General features: G+C 43.2%; 2 protein-coding genes across 4 annotated transcripts in view; both read left to right on the forward strand.

The window, feature by feature from the left end:
• LOC306806927 (UPF0547 protein C16orf87) overlaps window positions 1-21,954 on the forward strand; it is a 40,119-nt gene extending 18,165 nt beyond the window's left edge. Inside the window, exons 4-5 of the mRNA XM_079316083.1 lie at window positions 5,255-5,378; window positions 21,864-21,954. Of these exons, the coding sequence (XP_079172209.1) occupies window positions 5,255-5,373 (119 nt within the window). The 3' untranslated portion in view covers window positions 5,374-5,378; window positions 21,864-21,954. The remainder of the gene's footprint in view (window positions 1-5,254; window positions 5,379-21,863) is intronic.
• The window catches only part of MYLK3 (myosin light chain kinase 3), a 31,555-nt gene continuing 13,495 nt past the window's right edge, over window positions 5,742-23,801 (forward strand). Inside the window, exons 1-5 of one of the 3 annotated variants that reach the window (XM_079316074.1) lie at window positions 5,742-5,774; window positions 6,533-6,718; window positions 20,863-20,928; window positions 21,864-21,954; window positions 23,181-23,562. In XM_079316074.1, the coding sequence (XP_079172200.1) occupies window positions 5,757-5,774; window positions 6,533-6,718; window positions 20,863-20,928; window positions 21,864-21,954; window positions 23,181-23,562 (743 nt within the window). In that variant the 5' untranslated portion in view covers window positions 5,742-5,756. Of the gene's footprint in view, window positions 5,775-6,532; window positions 6,719-18,187; window positions 18,872-20,862; window positions 20,929-21,863; window positions 21,955-23,180; window positions 23,563-23,801 lie in introns of those variants that run through there. The other 2 variants (XM_079316072.1, XM_079316073.1) reach the window with 2 other exon arrangements.

Consider the following 23,801-nt stretch of genomic DNA (forward strand, 5'->3'; position numbering starts at 1 on the left):
GAGTGGAGATAGAGCAAGAAGCCTAATTTAGATAAATACCAATAGCTGCATTCTGAAATACAACCTGAGTGTTCTCACAGGGAAAAGTGTCCTGCAGGGCTAGGATTACTTATGAGTCTGGTCATCTCGAGATCTATTTTGCTTTCATTGTTGCTCACACCCATTTTAAGAAGATTGGGAGTCTCATCCAAGATATTTAGCTTACATTTCTTGACGCTGACCGAATTCCAAACTTGGCAGCTGTGGTGCTGTTGCTTACAACAGTGGCAGGGCTGGCTCTGGCACAGTCACTTAGCAACAGGGAAGCTCACGTTTGCTTACAGCTCATGCATGTGCATCTAAATGTAGTTCTGGAAAATAATGAAAGGTTAAAGGACTTTGGAAGGGGAAAGAGATACTTGGACAATTTGTACTGTTCAGTGGTTGGGACTGATGGCAATTGCACGTAGGAAAATTAGTCTCAAAATATATTTAAAAATCTTTATTAGGTTGTTAATGGATTGCAAAAATTTGAAATCTAAATGAACAGAACCCTTCTCCTACCAACTACAGAAAGATCAAAAATAAAAATACAGCAAGTGGTAAAGAGCAGGGGGACGTGTCTGTTTTGAATGCCTGTGTAACAAATGCATTCCTTGGAAACAAGAAGATTCATTATTTAAACACTGGGAATCTGAGCAAGTCATAGAAATTATGTTTTGGGAGACTAACAGATGGGTTGAGATTATATTAGATTAATTACTACCGATTGTTGATTGTTGCTTGCCATTTTACCAGGGCTTTTTTTGCTGATCAAGCTGTGAAATCTTAATGGGCTTTTGACAGCTTGCACTCTGTGACTGCAGTAATACTCAAAAGCATGGTGACTTTAAAGGGCACTGTCAGACTGGTATTGGATTGTGTTATGATTACAGTAATCTCAGTTTCTGGGGTTTCAGACATACAGTTTTCCTTATTAGCCAGCACTGGGGCTGCAGTGGGGTTTCCTTATAAAGCAAAGGCAGGAAGGTGACTGCAGCTGGCTCCAGACATGGGGGAGGCAGGGACAGAGAGCAGGGAGGGCAGAGGGGAGGAAAAAGACAAGCTGGGCTTGGCTAGAGAATGGAGAAAAGGATGGGAATTAACACTGAATGTGTGCAGATTCTTTGGGAGAGTGAGGTGGAGACCTGCAGGATATCACTGAAGGAAGCAGAGCTTTGTTTCAGCCTTCGGGGGCTGGGAGGAGGATCAGGGCAGCTTAGAGAGTGACTGGAAAAGTGCTGCATTTGCAGAGGAATAAGGATATTCCAGCTGTTCCCAGAGTTGAGCAGTTCCTCTATACCCAGAAATCAAGTGGTTGGAAAAAGGAATTCTCCAGAGCTGTGTTCTTTTGTTCCTGTGTTTGGTCTTCCCCATCTGTGCCCTTACTTGTGAGTTTACTGGGTTTTTCTGTGGGAAATGGATTCAGACATTATATGGAAGGTAAACAAGATCCCACCACCACTGGGAGTGGGATTGAGAGTGTTAATCCTTGTTTTTCAGAGCTGAGTGAAAATGGGGAAGCATCTTGTAAAGAAGGTTTTTGAGGGCTAGAATGAACCTGGTTAGGGGACAGTGATTTAAATATAGGGGAAAAAAGTAATCAGTCCAGGCTGTCAAAGTTAAAGTACAGCTAAAATATTTACCTTTGAATTTCAAATTCAGTCTAGAGGATTCTATAATTCTGATTTCCACATGTATATTCATTTGCTTCATGAGTATTTTGTGGGGCTTACTCACTTAAATGATGTCTCCTCTAGTTAATGGACCATTAAATGAAAGGCTGTAATTGCCACCTCTGTGGCTGCCTCAGAGTGGGCAAGAGGATTTGTGTTAATTCTTTATAAAAAGCATCTGCAGAATAGGAGCTTGATAAAAATCTCTCATCCCATGCAAGTGACAGCCTACTCACCCTGTGCTGGGAAATGTGCCTGCTCTGCTCCTCTCCCTGCTGAAGGCTTTTTAGAAGGCAAGTAGAAGAATGATGTCAAATACTTTTGTTTCCAGTTACCTCTCCATTTTAAACTAACAGGCTGTTGAACATGAAGTCTGTGCTGCAGCAGCTTTTACCTTTTGTAAAGGTGAAATGAGAAAATTTGGTTTTCCTTTTGTTTTTGTTGTTCATTCTTTCAGCAGTGGATATTAGGATACAGGTGCTGTCAGGTTCACCTGTGTAACAGGCTCAGTTTTCACAGAAGGAGGAGACTGCTACCCAAAACTTGGCCCCCATCCTTACAGAGAAGCCTTCAATCTCTGTTCCTCTGGACCTTTCTTCTGACCATCAAAGCCAGGTTTGCTGTGCATTGTGGTAGCTCTCAAGGCAAAATCATCTTAATCACCCACCCATGTGTGCCAGGAGACTAAGTACATATTGAGACACTTTATCTCTTAATTTGGTTTCTTTATGGTGGTTGTAGCTATTTTCAAGTCTTCCCTTGCTAAGCTGCCTTCTGTGAGTTTATTCAGCTGCAGACATTATATGCACTTGCTTTGGCAGCTGGAACAAAAGCAGAATAATGGCAGAATTAAAATTTGCTGGCAGTTGTATTTGTGCTTTGCAGGCAGGATTCGTTGTAGTGCAAATCTTTGTGGGCCAGTGAAGTTAAAGCAGGGCTTTAGATGGTATTCTTTTAAACAAAAGCAGCTTGCCTAAAATTGTCTCTGCTAGTGCTTTCCTTCTGAAACAATGAGAGCCAATGCTGCAGGTTTAAAAATGGAATATAATTTATGAGGCTCTAGCCTTGGGCATGAGTCCTTGTGTAACTGGAATTTAAAATCTAAAATGAATATTAATGAGGAGGGGAGGCTTGCAGACCTGTCCTTTAATACTAATCCATTGTGAGTGGAGCAGCTCTAGCAATGAGCTGACACTGGCACAGGGACAACCAGGATTGACTGCTCTTAGGAAATGCCTCATCAGTCAAAGTCTTCACAGGCTCCTGAATGCTTGTCCTGATCAGATGCAGAGGGGCACCTGAGCAGTTCTGGTGTCAGTAGGCTGCTGCTGAGCTGTGCATTCCCTGGGGACACTCCTGCATGCTGCCCTTCAGCTCCAGCTCCTTGCATGGATGGAAGCGTAATGGAAGGGTGAGTCCCAGGGCACTTTGGGAACCTGCACTTTGGTGATCAGGGCATAGTCATGGTCACTTAGACATCAGAGTACTTCCCTGCCCCTATTATTGGTGACAAGAAAGGTTCTAAAATACTTAACTGATTTCATAACTCTTAAGTGTGTGTAAAAGAAATGTGCCAAGTGGCTGGAGCTTCCCCTCATTTTCAGGAAGGAAGATACTTTGTATGAACTGTTTGATCTAAGTAATGTTGTTTAGATTATAAATTCCCTGAAAATGGGATGTTTGTAGATCAGCCCACCTCTCCTAATCCACAGAGGCTGATGCTGGGAGCTGAGAGAGGTCATGTAAAAATGCTGAGCCCCTCCATTTTACTCTGTAGTTAGGGCAGGAGCTGGCAAACCTGTCAGCAGCTGGCTGGGGAAGCCAGTTCTAATAAACCTCTTTATCTCTTCCCTTGTCTTGGTCTGTGCTCCAAATGCACTGATGTGCTGCTAACTTCTCTAGTTTGAGAGAGGAGTTCTGGAGTGTAAGTACTGCAGATTTGAAGAGTTCCTCTAAAAGCTAAATACTAACCTTGATCTTGATTTCATTTGTTGGATGATATGTACATGGCTTTTGGTAAAGTTCTGCATTTATTCTATGAGTAAAAGGTCTCTTGTGACACCTACAAAGCCTGTACTCAAAGTCATCACTTTCCTTGCCTCTAGCTCAAGGGAAAGGCACCAACATCTGTATTTTCTTACCTGTAAAATCCATTAGACTTTACCCAGGTACTAAAGATACAAAGTAAAGATACTAAAGACAGTGTCCATTTTGACAGAAATCTATTGAATTTTTGGACCATTTCCTTGTTGGGGATTGAAAGTTATATAATTGCTATTAAATTGTTGCCTTTAATATTCACAGAATCACATTGTCTAGAGCTGACATTGAGAGACTGGAAATTAAATTGAGGGAGAGAGAAGCTCCAGATTAGTTATTTTTCAGAACCTAAATGGAGAAAAAGCAGTCAGTGAAACTCATCATAATAATTATATTCTTTGTATTAATTAATGCAGATTCTGCAGGAAGGTGTTGTTTTACACTATGTTTCTGTATTTAGATCTGCTAATGGAAGGTTGCAGGCTGAGCATTGCTCATTCCAGAGTTCTTGCCAAAGTTTCTGAAGGATTCTCTTTGTCATGCAAGCTTTCCCCCATGGCAGGGTGCTTGCATGCTGTACATGCCTCTGCTGCCACATTAAGTAATAGTGTCTCTTTACTAATTCTAGAGTAACTGCATGCTTATTTGTGCTATTGGAAGAAGTCACAAATATACAAAAATACTTCTTTCCCTCCCTTGGGTCTAAGGTCATTGTTAAGCCCTGCACCTCTTGAGCAGCTCTAGTATTTGTTCTTTTCTTAGGTAATGGAATGGGGGCCTTTAATTCCCACAATCAGTGGTAGTAAAAAGCTGAAGGCTGTGTTCAAGAGCTTGTTGCCCATGTGGGTGGTCTCCTGTTCCACTGGGAGTGGCTGGGTGGTGTTCCCAGTGCAGGAATGCTGGAGGTGCTGCCACAAGGCCAGCAGCATCCCTGTCCTGGCCATGTGGAATGGCTTGGCAGGGCAGGGCTTTCAGCTCAGAGGGCACCAGTGTTCCTGTGCCACTGCAGGCACCAAGCTCATGTGCCTTAGAAACCTTGGGGCAGTTTTGACCTAGAATTTATTGCCCTTTAAAAGAGCAGAATGGTAATGATAGATCTTAAAGCTGTGACAGTATTCTGTGAGCTAGGAAAGGTTCAATACTGTTTTACAGGTGGAAAAGCCAAGGCACAGAAATTGAGTTAGGCATTACACAGGGGTCTGGCAGATGAGACTGGTCTCATTTCTGCAGGTTTAAGTCCAGCCTCTGAGGCAGCCTCAGGTTGCCTGTGTACCTTTTGCAGGGTGTTCCACTGCTAACATCTTGGTAGAATATCTCACCTCTATGAGCTGTGCTCAGGTCATCCTGTGCCCCAGGCAGCCCCTGTTCCCTTGTTGTTAAATAGCCTGAAAAACATTCCCTGCCAGGCAGTAAAGCAAGCAGGGCCATCTCCTCCCTGGCTTTTGCCCTGCAAGAGTTCCTCACTCACCTGTGTCTGCTTTTGTCTGTACTTACCTTGGTTTCATTTTATATTTTAACAGCATATTTGTTATTTTGCTGTACAAACCCAGCTGGAAGCACACCACTTGTTTTTGCTGTGAGAGGGGCAGCCAGCTGTGTACCCACACGTCTGGACCTGACATCTCTTAGGTCAGAATGATAAAGGTACAGTATCTAATCTCCATCCCTCCCCTGATTGCTTCAGGCAGAGTGCATGTGCACCCACCCTGTGGTAGAGCACAATTCTGCTGGGATTGAAGCAGTGAAGACATGCCCTGCTCCTGCAGCCTGAGCTGCTGGCACACCTGCTCAAAGGCAGAGCTTAGGGAGAGCCTGGCATTTCGTGTGCCCATGCCTGATGGATTCATCTTAATGTTAGATCACTTGGAATCAGAGGTAATTCTATTACAGCTTGCTGGCTAAGTGGGAAAGGAAAGCACAGATTAAAATTGAAAGCAGATTTGCTTCTACTTCTCTAGAATTAATTTCCATCTTAGGTCATCCAACATCTTGGTGTCTGTTCTGTTTGTATATTTGTCCTCTATGGACAGAAACTTACAGGTAAGAACTCTATTTAAAAAAAGTGTGTCTTACACAGGGCAAAACAAAAAGGAACTCGTTAGCTGAGAGGAACATTACCTGAGTGCACTGTGGCTGCATATTTAACTGTGTAGGTAGAAATAAATTAAAATATCCTACATCTAGGGGATTCACAAATATGCCTACATGGACTTCATGGCAAGTACACATGTGCAAGGTGTTTTAGAGACTGAAGGGAATGGCTCTGTGTGCTTAGCATCAGATGTAGAAACAGTGCTTAAGGCATAATAGGCATGGGGATTCTGATGGAGCATGAACCCTCCTGAATGGTCATTTTGAGTCCATTCATTGTTCCCTCTATTCCTGTGCTTAAGAAATTGCAAGAAATTCCCACATGCATTATATTTGTGTTGTGTTGAAGCCAATATCCTGCAGCAGTTATCAGTGTCACTGAAAAATAGAATAGCTCTTGAATAAAGGACAGCCTTGTCACTGCTTGGCTGGAACCAACGTGCTGTCCTTAAGTTACAGCTGAAGCAAAGTAAAATTGGATTAAAATCTTTGCAAAGAAATGCAAAGAAGGCACTGCTCAGTGACTCCAGAGGTCTGGCTGTCATCTTGTGCTGTTCCTGTGCCCTGGAGTATCTGTTATCAGTGATTCAGGAAGTGAACTGCTGGGATATGGATAGAACTTAGTACTGCTGATAAGGCAGTGGAATGGTTGAAATGCCTGGTGTAGTGTCAGATAAGATGAAATGCCTGGTTTATCACACAAGCAGAATTCTAGCAAGATCCAGGGAGGCTGTGCAGCTTTATTCAGTAAAAGGCTGCGGGCTACCAGGGTGGCCACCAGACAAGACAAGACAAACAGAATGGGGACTTTGTATCAAGAATCTGCCCTGCACAGATCCCTACGTTTGAGCATGGGAGGATTTTGTGTTTCAGATTACATCAAGAGGTTCACGGTAAGGGAGTCCTTGGTGCTTTGGTGTGAGCCTGGTTTGAAACTGAAAACTTTCTGGATGGCACAGAATTGGTTTCTGTGCCTTTTGTACTGTGCTGTGTGTGTTTGGCATTCTTGGCCTGGCTGTGCAGCCTGTTGGCTTGCAAAACACCTGCCAGAGTCAAGGAGGTGTTTCTGAAATGATGACTGCAAGCTCTGCCTTTGGAAATAAATTTACTTTTCATGGGAGCCTCGGCACATTAAAACTTTTATTCTGACTGAGATATTTGTTGTATAGGATGGCAGACTGACATTTAAATTTTGTGGAGGTTGGTTGTTACTGCTTTCTGCTTTGCTGGCCATGTGTCTGTGGGTTTAGGAACAATGACTCTGTTGGGCAGGCTGACCCTGAGGTGGTTTAGTGAGCAGCCAAGTTCTGCAGGAGCCCATTTGGGAAAGCAGTGCCATCCCCTTGAGCAGGGTGCTCTGGGTGGTGCTGGGCAGCTGGGAGATCAGAGCCCCACTGTGCAAAGGTGTGAGGAGCAGCAGAGATCTCCCCAAGCTGGAGCACTGATGAACAGAGCACAGACCCCGTGAGCACAGACAGCCCTGGGGACACCACTCTGCCACTGAGAATGGGAATCTGCTTTTCTGCCTTTGTAAGCTACCCTGAAAACCCACTGGTTTTCTACCTGTGACATTCAGCTTCAGTTGCTACCACGGTAGAAAGCCTAGGGAAAGTATTTATTTTCAGCAGCCTGTTTGCATTTACTTACTTTTTGAGCTGCTGAAAAGACCAGTAGCAGAAAACGTACTTAAGCAACTTTAAAATGAATTTCATGTAGATATAAAAAATGTTCAAGAAATTTTAAAAAATAATAACTGTAGGAGTTACATTTTAAATTAGAATAGATCAGATTGTTGTGGGTTTTTTGAAATTTTGAAGAAAGGATTTCTTCATGTGTTTTGCTCAATAATGGCTGTAATGGCATTTCTTAGAGACCTTGTATTTGTAATCATCTTGGTTTTTTAAAGGGCCAGTGGAGTAAATGAACTAAATCAACAACAATAAACCAAATTCTGCCTCAGTTGAAGAAAGGAATAAAGTTTTACTAATTTCAATTGGTAGGATATTGTTCCAAAGTCTTAAATTCCTCTAATGTAACAACATGTAGTGGATTTAATAGCCAAGAGTACAATATGATCTTATTTTTTATCACATATTACATAAGAAACAGGCTCAGTTGACCAGACACATTTCATATCCTGGTGAATGCATGTTTTGTATATTTATGGCTATGTAGCAGAAAAACATTTTGGTCAATTAATTTGAATATGCTACTCTACTGTTGTTCTTGTTGAAGAGATAATGATGTGTTTAAATTGTTCGTGTTCAGCTTTTTGATAAAGGTAATAAACAGCCTCAAATAGATGCAATTTTCTCTTGCTTTTTTCTAGAGGAGTGCAAATGAAAGATATTTTCAGGACTGCAGAAGGTGGCCCTAGAACCCTAAAATCAAATGAGCCAGGGTTTTTTGCACTAGTCGTGTCTTGGGGGCAAATAAGTCAGTACTGCAGTTATCTGTCTCTGTGGCATTCTGTGGCTTGGCTCTGTGCAGATCAGAGTTGGTGTTTTGCAATGAAGACTATAATGAGATTCAGAATATCTTGTTTCTCTGTAATTGATCTGTTGGGTGACTGAGTATTTCATATTCATTACTTCAATTTCCTTTTCTGTAAAATTAGTGATAATGGTGCTTCTCTTCTGAAAACACATTAAAATCCACAGGTAAAAGTTATCTTAGGTTTAGTTTGATTTATTGGTTTTCCTTGTCCTCAGTGCACTAACAATCAAAACCAACTTTGTTTTGGATGTCTCGCATTGGATTACATCACTCTGGCCAGTTTACCAAACTCATTATGTTTATCTCTTGGAAAATCATTCTTTGTTTTGTTGACAAAGCTAGCACTCAAATTCATGGAACATTGCAAAGAGAAGGATGCTTTTGGAGGATGGGACCAGCAGAGAACATACAAGGATGAATAATCTTGGACCACATGTGCAATTCTCAGTAAAGCTGGTGAGAACTGCTCTAATGTGTAAGTTTAATATTAACCCCAGGGAGAGCTCTCTTCTCCCAGGGTCAGCCTACAGGTTTGAGCCTGTCCCAGCAGGACCTGGTGGTGTGTGCAGGTCTGGTGCCAGTGTTTGCAGGGGGAATCTGTTGTTTGCATGTTTGTGTGCTGGAGTCTCCTGGGGATCTGCTGCTGCTCCAACAAGCAGCTGGCTCATCTGCCTGGGCTGTTGTGGGAGCACTCATAACTCCAGCACTCTGCAACAGTGCCCTGCATGTTTTTACAGATTGATTGGAAATCTCTTATTGCTCAGAGGTACAGTGGAGGAGGAGTTGTTCTCAAGCAATAAGATGAGGCATTTTTTTCTCTGAAATTAATTGGACTCTTAATTAGGAGATGCAGTGACAGGGCTGTTCCGTGCCTGAAGATCCTGTACTTCCTTCAGGCTTTTCTTTTCTGGAGTTGGACATATTTGATGTTCACCTACATCAAACCTTTTAACCTTAGTGGTGCTGCTGTCTTTCTTCTGTCTTGCTGCACCTGATTTATTTTTTCTTTTAGGACACAGCAATGAGATATTTGAAGCCACCTAGTCGTTCTCTAAGTTAATCTTGATGCTACTCTCCCCATTCATGTTTGTGACTGAGGGTATGTGCCACTCTCTGGGGTTTTTCTGAAGGAGCTAACATCTTGCTGCTTTTGCTACTCAGAGATATTTCTCTGAGTCCTGTGTAGAGTTATTTGGAACTGCTCAGGTGCTGTTGGTTCACATCATGAGCTTTGTGTTCTTGCCCTGTATAACATTTAGTTTGAGTCTCTTTAAGCAGTTGTCTCCTGTTTGTGGAGCTGATGCTTGGGCTGCAGAGCTGCTGATGGAGATCAGGCTTGGCACCTGCAGTTCAGGCTGCTGTTCACCTGGGGACTCACTCCTGTCTCTCCTCAGCAGAGCAGCTCTGGGATGCAGCTCTGCACAGTCCCTGTGCTGCAGGGCCCTCCTGGGGTCCAGATTCTTGGCAGGCTGTGTGCACACTGCTGTGCAGAGCTCACAGAGGCAGACAGACTGAAAGAAATGAATGGAATTAGTAAACCATTCTGAAGGATTGGGATTTTTATAAAAATACATGATTGGAAAATTTCTGAGCATCTCAGTTGTTAACACTGTCTCCCCAGGTTTTGTGGGAACTCAAGAGGGAGATGTCATGTGCTCCAATTTAAATTTTGCACCATAGTGGTCTGTCAGCTAAATATACTCTATTGAGTATTCTTTCAGACAGTTCATATCCCAGAAACTAAAGTAGTAAACTATATATAGTCTCTGACATTACAAACCAGGTTTGTTTTCACCTTCTCCATGGCTGAATTGAGATAGCAGGAGCTAACAGGTCCTCCTGCTGTTGTCTTCTGTATTTGTGGCTCACCTTTCACTCTCATTTGTGTTCTTGTTTTGTTGTTGAGGCTTAAGCAGCCCATGTGCTTTCTGACTCACCTGTCTTAAGCACACTTCTGATTTCAGATCCTGAATGCTTCCCTTCAGAGACCTGATTCCTTCCAGCACTGTCATTGCATGTTCACTGATACTGAGTGGGGCTGGGCAGAGTTGAAAAGAAATGCCCTTTTTCTATGAATAACTGCTCTGGATGTTTTCTTGGTGGGTTCCTGTTCCCAGTTTCAGCTGAAGTCCCCAGGAGATCAGTGTGGGAAGCTTCAGGGTTCTGGTTAATTCTCAGCACCCCTTTAGGATTCAGCACAGCTTGATTTGCATCTTCCTTGACCTATAAAAAGAAAATAGTTTGCTACAGATTCGATGACTGACTGGCCTTCTTGTTTCTGGGTTTGCTTTATGCAGAATTACCAGGCTTAGGGCCAGGAAACAGTGGCAGTTCCCAAATGGCTGTGGGTGATCCCACTGTGAGGTGGCTGTCACCATGGCCAGCAGGGATGGCTTGTCTTGGGAAGGCAGGGAGAAAGCTGCCACTCACTGCTGTGGCACACTGAGCTTCTTTTGGGACACTTTCATCTGTTTTATGCTCAGTGCAGAATCCCTTTTTCACTGGATTGATTCAGTTTGGACAAACTTTGTTAAAATTTTCCCTTTCTTCTTCTGTGGTGGAACAGGAGCATGAGACCCCTGTATTTCACCATTTTCAGGAATATCATGTAGGGACTCTTGCCAGCTGTAACTTGCTTACCTCTCTGCAGAATATTACAGCAATATTTTCCAGCATCCAGCCCTTTGTTTTAACTCCTAATTTCTTACACTGAGAAGATCTTGATGTACTGTTGCTGGATATCTGGCTGGCACTGCCCTACTACCCATTAGTGACAAATACTCCTGGTATCAGCTAATATGAAATCCAAACCATTTATATCCTGGATCTCTTATCAGCACTGTTGTTTGCTTGCTTTCCTCTGAGTGATTTTGGCTTTGTGGTGCCAGGCCTTGGGGCTGTTTTTGTAGTCTAGCTCTGATAATCAGTGTGTCTGCATTTACACTACAGCTGTCTCTGCAATGCAGATGAGATTAATTTGTCACTGATCTAATAGCAGAATTCCAAAATTGATGATTTATTAGTTTTAATTCAGGAGACTTCTATGAGTGCATAGAAGTGGTTGAGGAAAACTAACACTCTGGAGTCTGTTGACTGCTGATTTAAGGTAGCAAGGTGGTTCAGAAGCAAAACATCCTGAGTCCTGATAGAAACCCTGCAGAGAAGCACTGGGGGTACTTTCTGTTTTGGGGGTGGAAATGGCTGTACCAAATGTGCTCTGGATTTCTGTTTTTACTAGATATTTGTACTGAAATACTAACTTGAGATGGAAAAATGGATCACTGTGCTTAATCATACAACTGGAGCCCTAATTCAAGGCTTCTAATTAATACCCAACTGTTCTTCAGCTATCTGCTTTAGGGAGATAAACTTTAAAAATTGCCTTCTCATTCCTTCCTCTGAGAAACTTCATTCCTGTTGTTAGTTGCTTTCTGCAATTCCACTGGCATGTGGTATAATGTTCCTTTAGGAAAGCTTTTCTGTAGGCCACATTCTTTTGCTTGTTTCCTGTACACTTCTTCAACCTGATAAAAACTATTACAGGTTTAGCTGGAGATGTTTTTCACAGCTGAGATGGATGCAGCAATTTCTCTGCTTTTTTGCCAGACATTGAAACATTCACCTAAAGAACAGCAAGTGGCTTTTGTCTGAGCTTTGATTACTGAGAAGAGTTTGCAAAACCACTGCTTTTTGTACACAACTCTTTTATTCTGAATCTTTTTCAAAGCAGTTTGTGTCAAGGCTCAGCCTGAATTGATGGTTATTCCCATGTTTGTGAATGATATCAAAGCAAAATATCAGAGATCTAAACCAGCAGGTGAATACAGCACATAACAGATTCATTATAGGGCAGATAAGTATTTACTTGATCTAAAATTTTGCTAACATGGTGTTTTGGGTTTTAGTGAAGAATAGCAATGTCAAAGAGCTCTTACTTAAAAAATCCCCCAACTGTTAAATTCCTGTAAAGCCCATTATTAGCAAGGAGCAGTGAGCACAGTGCTTGGTGTTTGCTGTACCACAGCTGGGAGCTGTCAGGTGGGAATGGGAATGATAGAAAAACTCAGGGACTGAGACTCTAGCTTACACAGGGCCTTTCAACCCTGGGAATGCAAGTGCAGGAGCAAAGGGAATGGTATGATATATTCTTACATCAATTGTCACCATGGTGGTGAGAAAGGTGAAGCTGGAAATGATGTTACACATTAACAGGTTAGTACAGCTCTGAGTGGGCATTTTTGTTGTGTTTTCAGACTTGAAAGAGATCTTCTGAGGTAGGAAGGGAGCAGAAGTGCAGAAAGCACAGTGCAGTTAGAGGATTTGCAGCTTCTCAAGCAAAAGCACGTTGCTGGCAAAGTAGAGGCTTTTCTGAGAGGTTTGATTTGAATCCAGTCAAATTTCAAGTCAGCAGGAAGAATTGTGCTGGTTTCAATGTGTTTTGGAGCAAACTCTGGATTATGTAAGTTTGTTTTCCAGAGAAGTTGACTGTCTAGATAGAAATAACCCTTTCTTATGCAACAGGTCTGTTCCCTGTATGTATCCTGGGATCCCTTCTCATCACTTCAGTGAGGAGAATTGGCTTTTACTGATATATTCCTGCTGGCATTGCTGCCCAGCCTGGGCTACTCTTCTGTTGTGGCAGATCCCTGGTGACACAGAGTTTCTTGTACCTGAGCACTGCCACTGGCACAGGAGCTTTTGGCAGGTGCAGGGTGAGCCCCAGGGCTCTGTGCTGAGGTACTGAGAGCATCTTGGGAATAAGAGGCTCCCTGAATCTGAGAGAAGCTTTTGTGGCTGACCCATAAAATCAGCAGGCTTTGTGAGGAACTGGCTGCATTAGATATAAAACCACTGAAATGCAGGGGAAGCAGGAACAACGTGACTTTTTTGTTCAGTTTCCAGGGGAGAGGTCTTTGTTGGAGGGAATGGGAGGGTGAATCCTTACAACCACACCAGGGAAACATTCTCAGTTGCCACTCTTCTATTCCAAGTTAGTTAAATAGTTTAATAGCTGCTCAAAAAGAAAATAAACTGAAAGGATGAAAATTCCAGGTAATGAGCTTCTTAATGTATTTTCTGTGAGTAACAGACTTGGTGGTGAGAAGGAGCTCTGGGCTCAAGTGAGTGAATGTGGGCAGACAGCAGGTGCCTGCTGGCCTCCTGAGGGGCAGAGTAACCTGGTGGAAGGACTGAGGACAAATGGTAAACAGTGTTATCTAGCAATCTCATCACTTTGATGTAAATGAAATGTCATAATTGATCTGTTCAGCTGCCTGACTGAGATGCATTACAATAGTGCACATGACACTGGGTTCATAACCTATCCTTAGCTGTGCTGCTGCCTGGAGACATCCTGAGATTCACTTGTCTGAAAAATAATGGAATGGAAGTGGGGAAGGAAGGTAGGACTTGCAAAGGTATTTCCTAATTGACTGTGTTAGCAGTTTTCTCTCATTAAACACAAAGAAAGCCCAGGTTTCCACAGGGGTTGTACAGGCTGAGTGTGCCTGGCACCACAATTGTGTTGTGACAGAGACAACATTGAGTTGTTCTTGCCAGGGTCACTTGGGGATACCAACTGATCTTTTATTGGGCAGGTGGATTTCAACCAGCAGTGACAAGAGTGATCCATGAAATGTGGCTTCTAGAGCAGGTGTGGGTGTGAGATCCCAGGTGATGCTACAGCAGCAAAGCCAAGAATTGGACCAGATGGATTTATCCAGCCTGGATTTATCCAACTGTGTCTTGCTTTGGAAGTTATTCCTCTGAATCAGAGCCAATGCCTGCTTTGTGCTTGCTGTTGTTGGAATTGCTCTGTTGCTGCACCATTAGCCTGTGGATATCATAACTTTACCTTTTGTGCTATGCATGAGAAACTAGGTTTAGTATCTCAAAAATTTAGGTCCCCAAAAAAGAGTCAGTTACCCTTTCATTTGATGGGGAGAAAAGTAGGAAATGTATGTTAATGAGCTGCAGCAATTAGATGCAGATTAAGTCGATTTTCGTTATAACTTGAAAAAGCTGACAGCTGGTTTCTAAGTACATAAAAGATATTTGTAAAAAAATCTTTTTTTTCCTGAGCAGTGTTTATCAGATGTAGCCAAAATGCTTTGAGCTTGTTTGCTTTGGTTTTTCCTTTGCAATCTCCTGATGTTTTGCCACATTCAGTTCTCCATCTCCTTAGAACTCTGTTGCACTGCAAACTTTTCCCAGGGCCTTTAAGTTCTGTATTAAGCTTTGGCTTTTTATAGGCCATATAAAAAGCTATTTTTTCATTTTCTTATTTATTGTCAGCCATCTCGAGTTTTACAATGTTGTTGGAAGCAATGCAACAATCTAATGAGATGATCTGTTTGAGCAGCTGGTTTTAACCTCTGTGACATTTCTTGTTTGGGTTATAAGTCTCTGCTGTCACTTCAGTACATGGTGTAGATTTTTTTACATATATTTTGTTTTCTATTCACTCCATCTTTGAGGATTTTTTTCTTCCTTTGTGTCAGACTTAGCAAGGAGGAATTGTACCTAAACTGCCATATGATAGATTTTTTGTGTTGAATCTGAATTTTTCTCTTGTTTTCTGCCATCTCTCTCTCACAACTGGGAGAGTGTGTGTGAGGTGTGAGCCAAAGAGGAATTAACTCTTCTCTCCCTTGAGAATAGAAATCTCTTTGGCATCATTGGTTCAAGGTCACTTGTAGTTCTGTTTCTCCAGCATGTGCGTTCCTTTTCTCTGCATTCCTGAGATACCCTGGAGGTGTTTTAAAGGGATCAGAGAAGTTCATTTCAGTCCAGCAGACAGTGGAGTCAAGGCAGTTGCCTGCACACTCCAGATTTGAGGGCTCATTTTTTGTTACCTGGAAGAAATGAGCAGAACCCACAGGAGAGCAATTGCCATCAGAAGCTTTGTTCAAGTTTCACCCAGACAATGATGGAGTCTTGTGGGTCACCAGTTTTGGCAATGCCAGCCAGGTTGACTGAACAAAACTCTGCTCTGTGCTCAAGTCCTGCAGCATTCCCTGGCACTTGTTGTTCATACAGCCCTGTGAAATTCCGGGACTGAGGGTGAATCACCCTGTGTTGTGGTATCTAAGTGCAAAATGTCATTGTAAGCAATAGCTCCTCACAAGGAAAAAGTGAGTTTGGTGGCTGTGGCACTTGTCTCAACAGCTGTGCTGTTTTGTGATGTCAGGCATTTCAGGGTTTTTCCCTTATTTTTTGGTAACTATTGAAAGGCTGAGGACTGGCAATGGAAATTAATACTCTCTGCAGGCTGCTCAAGCAAGATCTGAACACTGGGCACTGAATCAATGTTCTGAACAAAGATTGCCTGCTTTTGTAATTCAGAGCAAAAGGAATAAAAGGGTTTTTGCCAGTATTTGAGCATATTATAATCCTGAAGGCAGGACAAACTGTTAGACTTGCCAGAGCCATTTCTTCTGTTTGCCAGGAGTGCAAAAGGGGACAGAGTGGAGGAGAAAATGGAAAGAATAAAGAAAAGCTAACCTTAACTTTGTGACAGATGTTTAAAACTTTTTACTTTGGTCCAAATGAGGCTCCCTTCTCTGTCCTTCATCCCATCTGTAACTTTGCAGTTGTTTATGGATGCACAGTTTGATGTAAGTAGTGTAGTAAGTCAAGCAGCTCTATCTGAGGTGGAGGCAGTTGTGGATGTATCTTCCCAGTTCCTCAGACTACACTGGCAAGGAATATTTGCTGCATATTTTTAGCAAGAATTCTCTGTAGAGCATTATCTCAAACATCTCTCAGTGCACTGTGTGAGCTGTTGGGTGGTGAAATCTGCTCCATGTAGCTGGAATACACAGTGCTGAACCCAGAGGAGAAAGGGATGGGATTTTTTTTTGAAGCCCCACTTTTTGCTTTACACAGCATATACCACAGTCCATCATACATGAGGAGGATTAAATCAACAGTTACATGGATAATAACAACTGGGCAGCATTCATGCTTTTTGCTGTCAGTTGTTAAATAACTGAGATGGCAATTCAAGGTTTTGCAGGACTCCTGTTTGCCCCCAAGCACACCCAGAGGCCAGTTGTGCTCCCTGGTTGTACTTGCATTATTTCCTGGATGTGCTGTGCCTGGAATAGCACACTGGTGGTGGCAGCTTGGGTCCTGAGTGTGCAGCTGGGGGTGACTTTCTGTGGCTAAGCTTCCTTGATGAAGTACAAGTTGTCTGACTTTAAATACAACACTCTCCCACTTTCTTCTTGTTTCTAACAAGACAACAGGTACACACCTGCTGACATTCAGCAGGTACTCTTGACTTAGTGAATTATGTTGGCTGTTTTTATCTTTTGTCATCAAGCATGTTTGTGGGCTTGAAAGAATTAATTACTTGGAGGCATTTGGCTAAAAACTCAGATTCTTTAATTGCAATAGTAGAGTTGCAAGGTGTTTATTGCCCATGTCCTCAACCTTCAAGACAGAGCTTTATATTTTACTGTGTTGCATGGGATATCACAAAACTTGCACCATTCTATCCCAGAACACTGTGAAAACACCAGTGACTTTAAAATATCTTTGTGGTCAGAAGTGACATGGCACCAAGTGCCAGGTTTTCTTCTAAAGTCATTGCTTGGTATTCAAACCTTCCATGAAGGTGTTGAGCAGTCAAAGCCTCACAGCTCTGACTGTGTTTGGTAAAGCTGGTTATTGGCCTCTGAATGTCACAGAACCACCAGGCTGGCTGTAATTATATGATGGCCTTGGTAGATGTAACACTTTTTTAAAACTGTAAATAAAAATTCTCATCTTATAGAGGTCGCAAGGACTCAACATTGTCTTGAGAGGGTAACTTTAAAGCTGCTCTGTGGGAAGGTTTTTAATGTAAAGAATGTCCTATGTCATACAGGAAATTCACTTTAAGAGTGACATTTTCTCTTCCATGTGCCCTTTACAAACAGTGAGGAAGGACTGGAGGCAGAGGGGTGCTGAGTATCCCAAAGGCCATGGCCTTGCTGTGGTTCCATTGTTTCTCCTCCCTGCTCCTCACTCAGCAGTGCAAAGGGACCCAGGAGAACCAGACCAGTCGTGTGACAGGGCCACATCTGCTGTGGGACAAACTGCTCTCTCACTGCCACAGCTCATCCTCTGTGGCACAGAACTGACTCTCCTTCTGTGTGCTGTTGTAAGGCTGCATTCATTAATGTTTCTAAAGCATTCAGAACAGTGGCAGTGGAGCTGTGCAGTGTGAAGTGACTTCTTCTTTCTCTAGTGACTGTAATTTGTATAGTAGATGTGCTGTGATTCAGAAGTGAAAAACAAGTCAATAACAAATCCTTTAAGTTTTATGATTTAATAATGTCATTGCTAATAGTTAGAATGATTCTGCTATGCCTTCGTTGTGATTTTTTTTTTACTTGGTTCATTTTTATAACCTGGAAGAAAGATTTAATTTTAGAAGTTTCAGTTGACAAAGACATGCTGGTGCTAGATACGTATTTCAGATCATTGTCATTGTACTCTATTTTTAAATTCAAGTGCCAGCCAACTGAAAGAGCACCCTGTGTCTGTGCTGGTTGTTCTTCATCAATGCTACAAAGCTGAATTCTTCCAAGCTTCAGCACAAAGCCAGTTTACTTTTGTATTTTTTCCTGTTTAATGAAGGGAAATGTTCTAGCACCTTTTCATTATCACAGAACTAAAACTGGTCATGAAAACAATCCCCCTCCCTCCAGAGGCCTGTGCAGGCATTGGCCATTGTTAAGATGCTTGCCTATCAACAGCCACTCGAGAAAGAATTTTAAATGGTTTTGTGACGTCAAGGAGGCACAAGAAAACATAGTCTGGTGCCAAATTGCCTCCATCATTGAAAGCACACAGTAAGAAACAGATAACACAGAAATAAATCTTTTGTGCAGTAGCTACCTCATGATATGCTCTAGCGACTCCAGTAAGTGAGTTTGTCTGCTGTAGGAATAGCTGAAGAAGATGAACTTTCAGAGCCTCATTTTCTAATTTATGATTAATGAAAAGCCAGCCTAATCTGTCTGACTTCCTGCTGTCTGGACACAATGTCTGTGGGGAGCTTGGACCTCGCAGAGGGAAACGCCCTGACCAAGTTTCAGCCTACAAAAGCGAACAGTCTGAGTACGGTGGACAAAAAACTCTATCTCCTGAATGAAAAGATGGACAAACTGCTGCATTTCCAAGAGGAGCTGACAGGCAAACTGCAGCGAGTGGACAGAGGCATTGGTGATGTAGGAATTGGCAGCAAGCAGCTCTCAGCAGCCCCAGCAGCTCCTGGTGATGCTGCAGGTGCAGGGCACAAAGGGCTGCAGGCACCAGACTGTGCTGCCCAGCCTGACGTCCAGAGCATCTGCTCAGAAGTGTTGAATATGATGAAAGCTGCCCAGCTAGATGCCTCCAGCCATAAGGAGAGGCTGGCAAAGATAGAGAAAAGGGTTGATACCCTGGATAAAGTTATTACATTTGTGGGAGAAGTATTAAAAAATTCTAAAGTAGTGGATTTCATTCTCAAAGGCATTGTGCCCTGGAAGAAGGGGAGTCTGCTGGAAATCCCTGTTGAGGTTGGTTTAGTTTTACTGTTCTTCATTTCACTTTATGACCTAGCAGGGCTTTAGGCTCTCCTGTCAATCTCTTGCACGGTGTTGAATTCAAGTTTTCCTTTCTGTGTTGCTGGTACAGGTTACAGCTGGCACCTCTGAATTGCAAGGCTTTTAGGGCAGGGAGTAAGCTCAGAACAGTGTCTGAGGTTCCTGAGGGGTGCTGGGCACTCCTGTCATCACTGTGAGAAGCAGATTGCTACTGGAAAAGAAAATTCAGCTTCTACCAGTGCTCAAAGCTCAGCAATGTCACCCAAATTAGTGACTGAATTGAGGCCCCAGTGAAAAGTATGAGTAACATACCAGGAGCTTTTGGGTTTTCTTGAGAGAAGCTTTGATTTCCTTGTTTTTTCACAAATTCAGAACACAGCACCAGTTCCTGAGACCTGTGCTGACTTATGGTCATGTTACTGAGCAGATTTACATGTCCTTAGACATCTTAGTTATCTATAACTACATTTTTGTGATGCAGCTGTGACTTCAACAGCAACATTGATATCGTTCTCTCCTAAAATCAAGTAGTTGTTGTGTTTGCAACTTCCCAGACATCAGTTTCCAAACATTTCTTAATTATTCAGGACAGTGAGCGAGGCAAGACTTAGCTGACATGGTGTTTTTTAAAAGTTACAAGCATCTGGAATTAGTTCTAGGGAGTTTCCATTTTTCACTATGGCTTCTGCCCCACCATGGGCACGAAACAGAGGTAAACTGCAAGAGCTGGAATATGTTTATTCATTCCAATAATTTCCATGTGTGTAGAGATGTGGTTACAGTAATGAGAATTTAGTTCAAATGAAAATGTCCATTTGTATCTTAACACAAATATTTTTCACCAAAACTGTAAAATGTTTTGGTGGGAAGGTACCTTTTGGTGGGAAGAATGGGGGCAGTGCTTGGTGGCAATGTACCTTTCCAGGCTTTCAGTGCTCTCCTGGTCTCCCTTTTTTAAGTGCCAGAGGCTGACAAGTGAGCTGGCCTGTTAGGAGTCAGAAGAATTTATGAAGTGCTTCCATTAGTGTTGAGAGCAATAAATCATGCATTAGTTATCAGCCTTAAATCTGGATAGAGATGGAGCCCATACTTGCAGTTCCAACTTGAGTTCTACAGGTTTTTGGAGAAGGGGGAAAGTCTGATGTATTTTGGATAAAGCTGTGTTATTACAGTCACTGCCTGCAGTCACTGCAAATGCCTGGAGACAGATACTGCTGTCCTTTGGTTGATTTTGTGGATAGGCAGGTAGAGATTGAGGTGAACTACCCTGCTGGTGGACTGGGAGGGGGTGGAGGTGTGTGCCCCAGGCTCTAAGCTGTGCCTAGAGCAGTCAGGGTGCAGTGGGTCAGCAGCTCCATGTTTGCAGTATGACCATCACTGTCCTCCTTGTTTGGTTCTGGTCATGAACACTTTTTGAAATTGGAGCACGAGTTCAGCTCTAAGACCTTGAGATAAGTCTGTGCTTTGATCACAGTCTGCTGGGGGATATCTGAGCTAGATGGAGGCTGTGTGTGCGTGACCTGGCTGGGAAACGTGGAGCCAAGCACAGGTGAACAAATTACCTTGTGCTGAGCCATGGGCTAACTTGGCTCTGCTGTTTGCAGCCTGTTGTGTGATAGCAGACAGACATGTCCAGAGAGCTGCACACTTGCAGGGGGAGCACAGAAAAGAGCTTGCTGCCTGTTCCTGTTTTCCAGCCTTTGCTCTTTGCACCAGGGCTCTGCTTATCACGGGCTGGGCTGGGAGTGGGGAGGTCGTGTTTGCATTTCTGGGTGAAGCTGTTTGTTGACAGCATTCCAGGGATGCCTTGGGAATGCTTATGGAAGAAGTTTTGTGGGGTTGGAGTCAACAAAAGACCATGAGTTGAGCTTCCTAGGTTCCAAACCTCTAACTTCTTACTTAAAAAGCAGAAAAAATGCACCAGCATTAAACTGTCACTTACCCAAGGCTTTCTTTGCATGTAGGATTGTGCCAGAATAATGTTCACCCTGGTCATTGTTGCAGGTTTTCTTAGAGCTGTAATAAAAAGGGTAATGATTTTTTCCTACTTTTACTCTTTGGGTGTTTTGGGAATGGGGAGGTGGGGAGGCTCTGTTCAGTCTGTAGGGTTGGTGCATGAAATCCTTAACTGCTTTCACTAACAGGTAAAGGGCTGATGTGCAGCTTGTAATCAGCCACCTGCAGAAACACTTCACATGTTGCTTATTTGCTGTACAGCTCAGGATAGGGGGCTAGATCATCACTAGATTTTTAACTATATGCCAACAACAGGAATTATTATGCCTTTTCCTAATTTTGTGTAATGCTTTTTGCTACATAGAAGTCAGTTGCAATTTGATTTTATGTGTATTGCTATGTGAAGTCTTTAGTGTCCTGTTGCAAAATATCCCCCTCTCAAATTAATTGGGGGAAAACACTGCTTAAAGATAAAATTCTGCTTCTGTTTTTAATCATTCTAAAGGTGACATGTGAAATGTCAAGAACATACACAAGAGTTGATATAGAGCTAGAGGTTCTCTTTTGGTATCACCTCTTTTCAGGTCAAATAATGAATTTTTAGATACCTTGAGGCAAATATGTTTTGACAAATATATTCAGAAACATTACTTTATGTTCAAAAGCAACAGAAAGACAGCATCCTTTCTTTTACTACTGTCTCATGTTTCACATGTCATACTTTTTAATCAATGTGAATAAAGATGACAGGAGGCAAAAACCCTGACAGTGAAAATTTTGGAAAGCAGTTAGCCAATGTATTAATCTGTTTCATTAATTGTTTTAAAAGGATGCCTGCCTGTAAAGGGAGGGAGAGAGTGGAAGAAGGAAGTAAACACAGCACTGACTAATAATTCAGAAGAGGTGTCCATTTTACAGAGCCTGAATGCCTGCATAGTTGCAGGAACTTAGTGGGAAATAGGCACTCATGGCTGGAACTGTAATTTCTGTGTCCCCCTGTCATTTTTAGGCCAAAGATAAGTCTGAGGAGAGTGGTGCAAAACCTAAGCATGTGCTTAGTAACAGAGGAACCCAGACTGAAAGCAAGAAGCCTGTGGAAGGTATGTATCACTCCTGGCATGCTACAAGCTTTGACTCTAGAATGTGCAGCAGACAAACTGGAAATTAATAGCCTGCTATTTCCCACTACCTGAATTACTCAAATGTAACTGAGTAACTTTGCCCCTCAGTGCTGGGAAAATAGAATTGTTCTCACTGCCTTCACAAGATGATTTATCCCCAGGATCAAGCATCACAGAAAGCTAGAAGATAAAGAAATTAAAAGGAGCACCTTTGTTTAGCTGAAGGCTGGGTTTCAGTGAGCTGAATTCAGAGAGCAGAGCTTGTTTGGAGATAGGGCCCCTATCTTCACACTATCACATAGCAAACCTCATAAGTTCTTTTCCATTAATATATCTGAAGCAGCCCTCCCTCTTCCCCCTCTCTGAAAAAGGGATGTGTTGACATGGGGAATATCTCTTTTTGATCAGCAAGTTTTACTGGCCTGTCAGGCTGGGTTCCTATTTAGGGTGCATCTGTCAGGGCATTGCCCTGGTGCATCCATCCTTATGCCTGGGGAGCTGGGGACCTGCAGCAGGGTGAAGGTGATGTTGAACAGATCCTGTCATGCTGTTGTCTTCACAAATTGTCAGTGAATCCTTGGCCTTATGGGCAGTCCCCTTTTTTAGCTTCATCACTCTGGAAGTGACAATAACAAAGCAAATGGTCACAATTCTGACTCAGAAGCGAGGTGGGGTTGTGAGCAAACCTTGGGATCTGGGCATGCTGAATGTTAACAATCACAGCCACGCTCGTGGGAAGGTGATGGAGAACCTTTTAGTGCTTTAGTGGAAACTGCAAGTGGGTGCTGTACTGTCATCAGTGTCCCTTGGAGTCCTGCTGGGTGTGTCTCTACCCCTCTGGGGGAGGAGGGTGTATTGGGATCAGGAAGGTCCTGCAATGCCTTAAACTACCTGTTATATTTGCCCACAAAGTGATTTCAGATTTTAGATACAATGAACTTGAGCCTTGCAGGGTTTTTGCTTGCTTTAAGAAATCCAAGTTCAATCTGTGGTGCTGCTGGAAAGCCAGCAGAGCAGTAAATCTCTGGTTTTAAGCCATGAGCATTAGTAGTAATGGTGTAAGGATTTTAAACCTTTTGGGGGATTCTTGCTATCTTTCCAGGTGTAACTCTGTAGGTTATTTTGAGAGGTGTGTTGCTTTATTCCTTCTCTGTTTTGTCAAGGCTTTTGCCACGGATAGTTTATTAATGGATTCTTTTATTCAGAGACAAAAAGCGTGAAAAAGCCGGATGAAGTCAAGGCAGCGTGTGAGAAGGTGAACACTTCCAGTGCTGTAGCCAACAAAGCTGAGTCCAAAGCCCAGCCTAAAGACAGGACAGCGCAGCAGCAAGGGGCAGAAGGTGCTGGCAAAGCACCGAGCTCCAAGGGCTGCCCGCAGCAAAGGGACGTCGATCAAAACAGTGGCGTGCCCTCGGTGCATCGAGACCATGCAGGCAGCCCAAGTGCTGCTGCCGGGGCCCGGGAGGTGGGCAGAGCCCCAGGCCCTGCTGGGCAGCCCGTTCTCCAGGAGCCTGGCAGCCGGGGGAGCAGAGCCCTGCCCTCCACATCCCGCCCCAGCGACACGGCGGGAGAGGTGACACACACCAGGTGAGGCTGCTGGGACACCTGCGACCTGCTCCTGGGCTGCAGGGAGCAGGGAGAGCCGGGCTGTGGAGGAGGCAGCTCCCGCTGGCGGGACAGGAGCCCTTCCAGGGCTGGGGCAGAGGGCTCAGGGCTTTGAGCTGGCAGCGCTTCTGTGTGCTCCACTTCTGGTTATGAACCACTCACCCCCTCCCAGCTCCCTGCTTTCTATAGCCATGGGCGTGAATTGAATTTGAGATATTTGT

Source organism: Erithacus rubecula (assembly GCF_903797595.1).
Source record: "Erithacus rubecula genome assembly, chromosome: 12".
NCBI lineage: Eukaryota > Metazoa > Chordata > Aves > Passeriformes > Muscicapidae > Erithacus > Erithacus rubecula.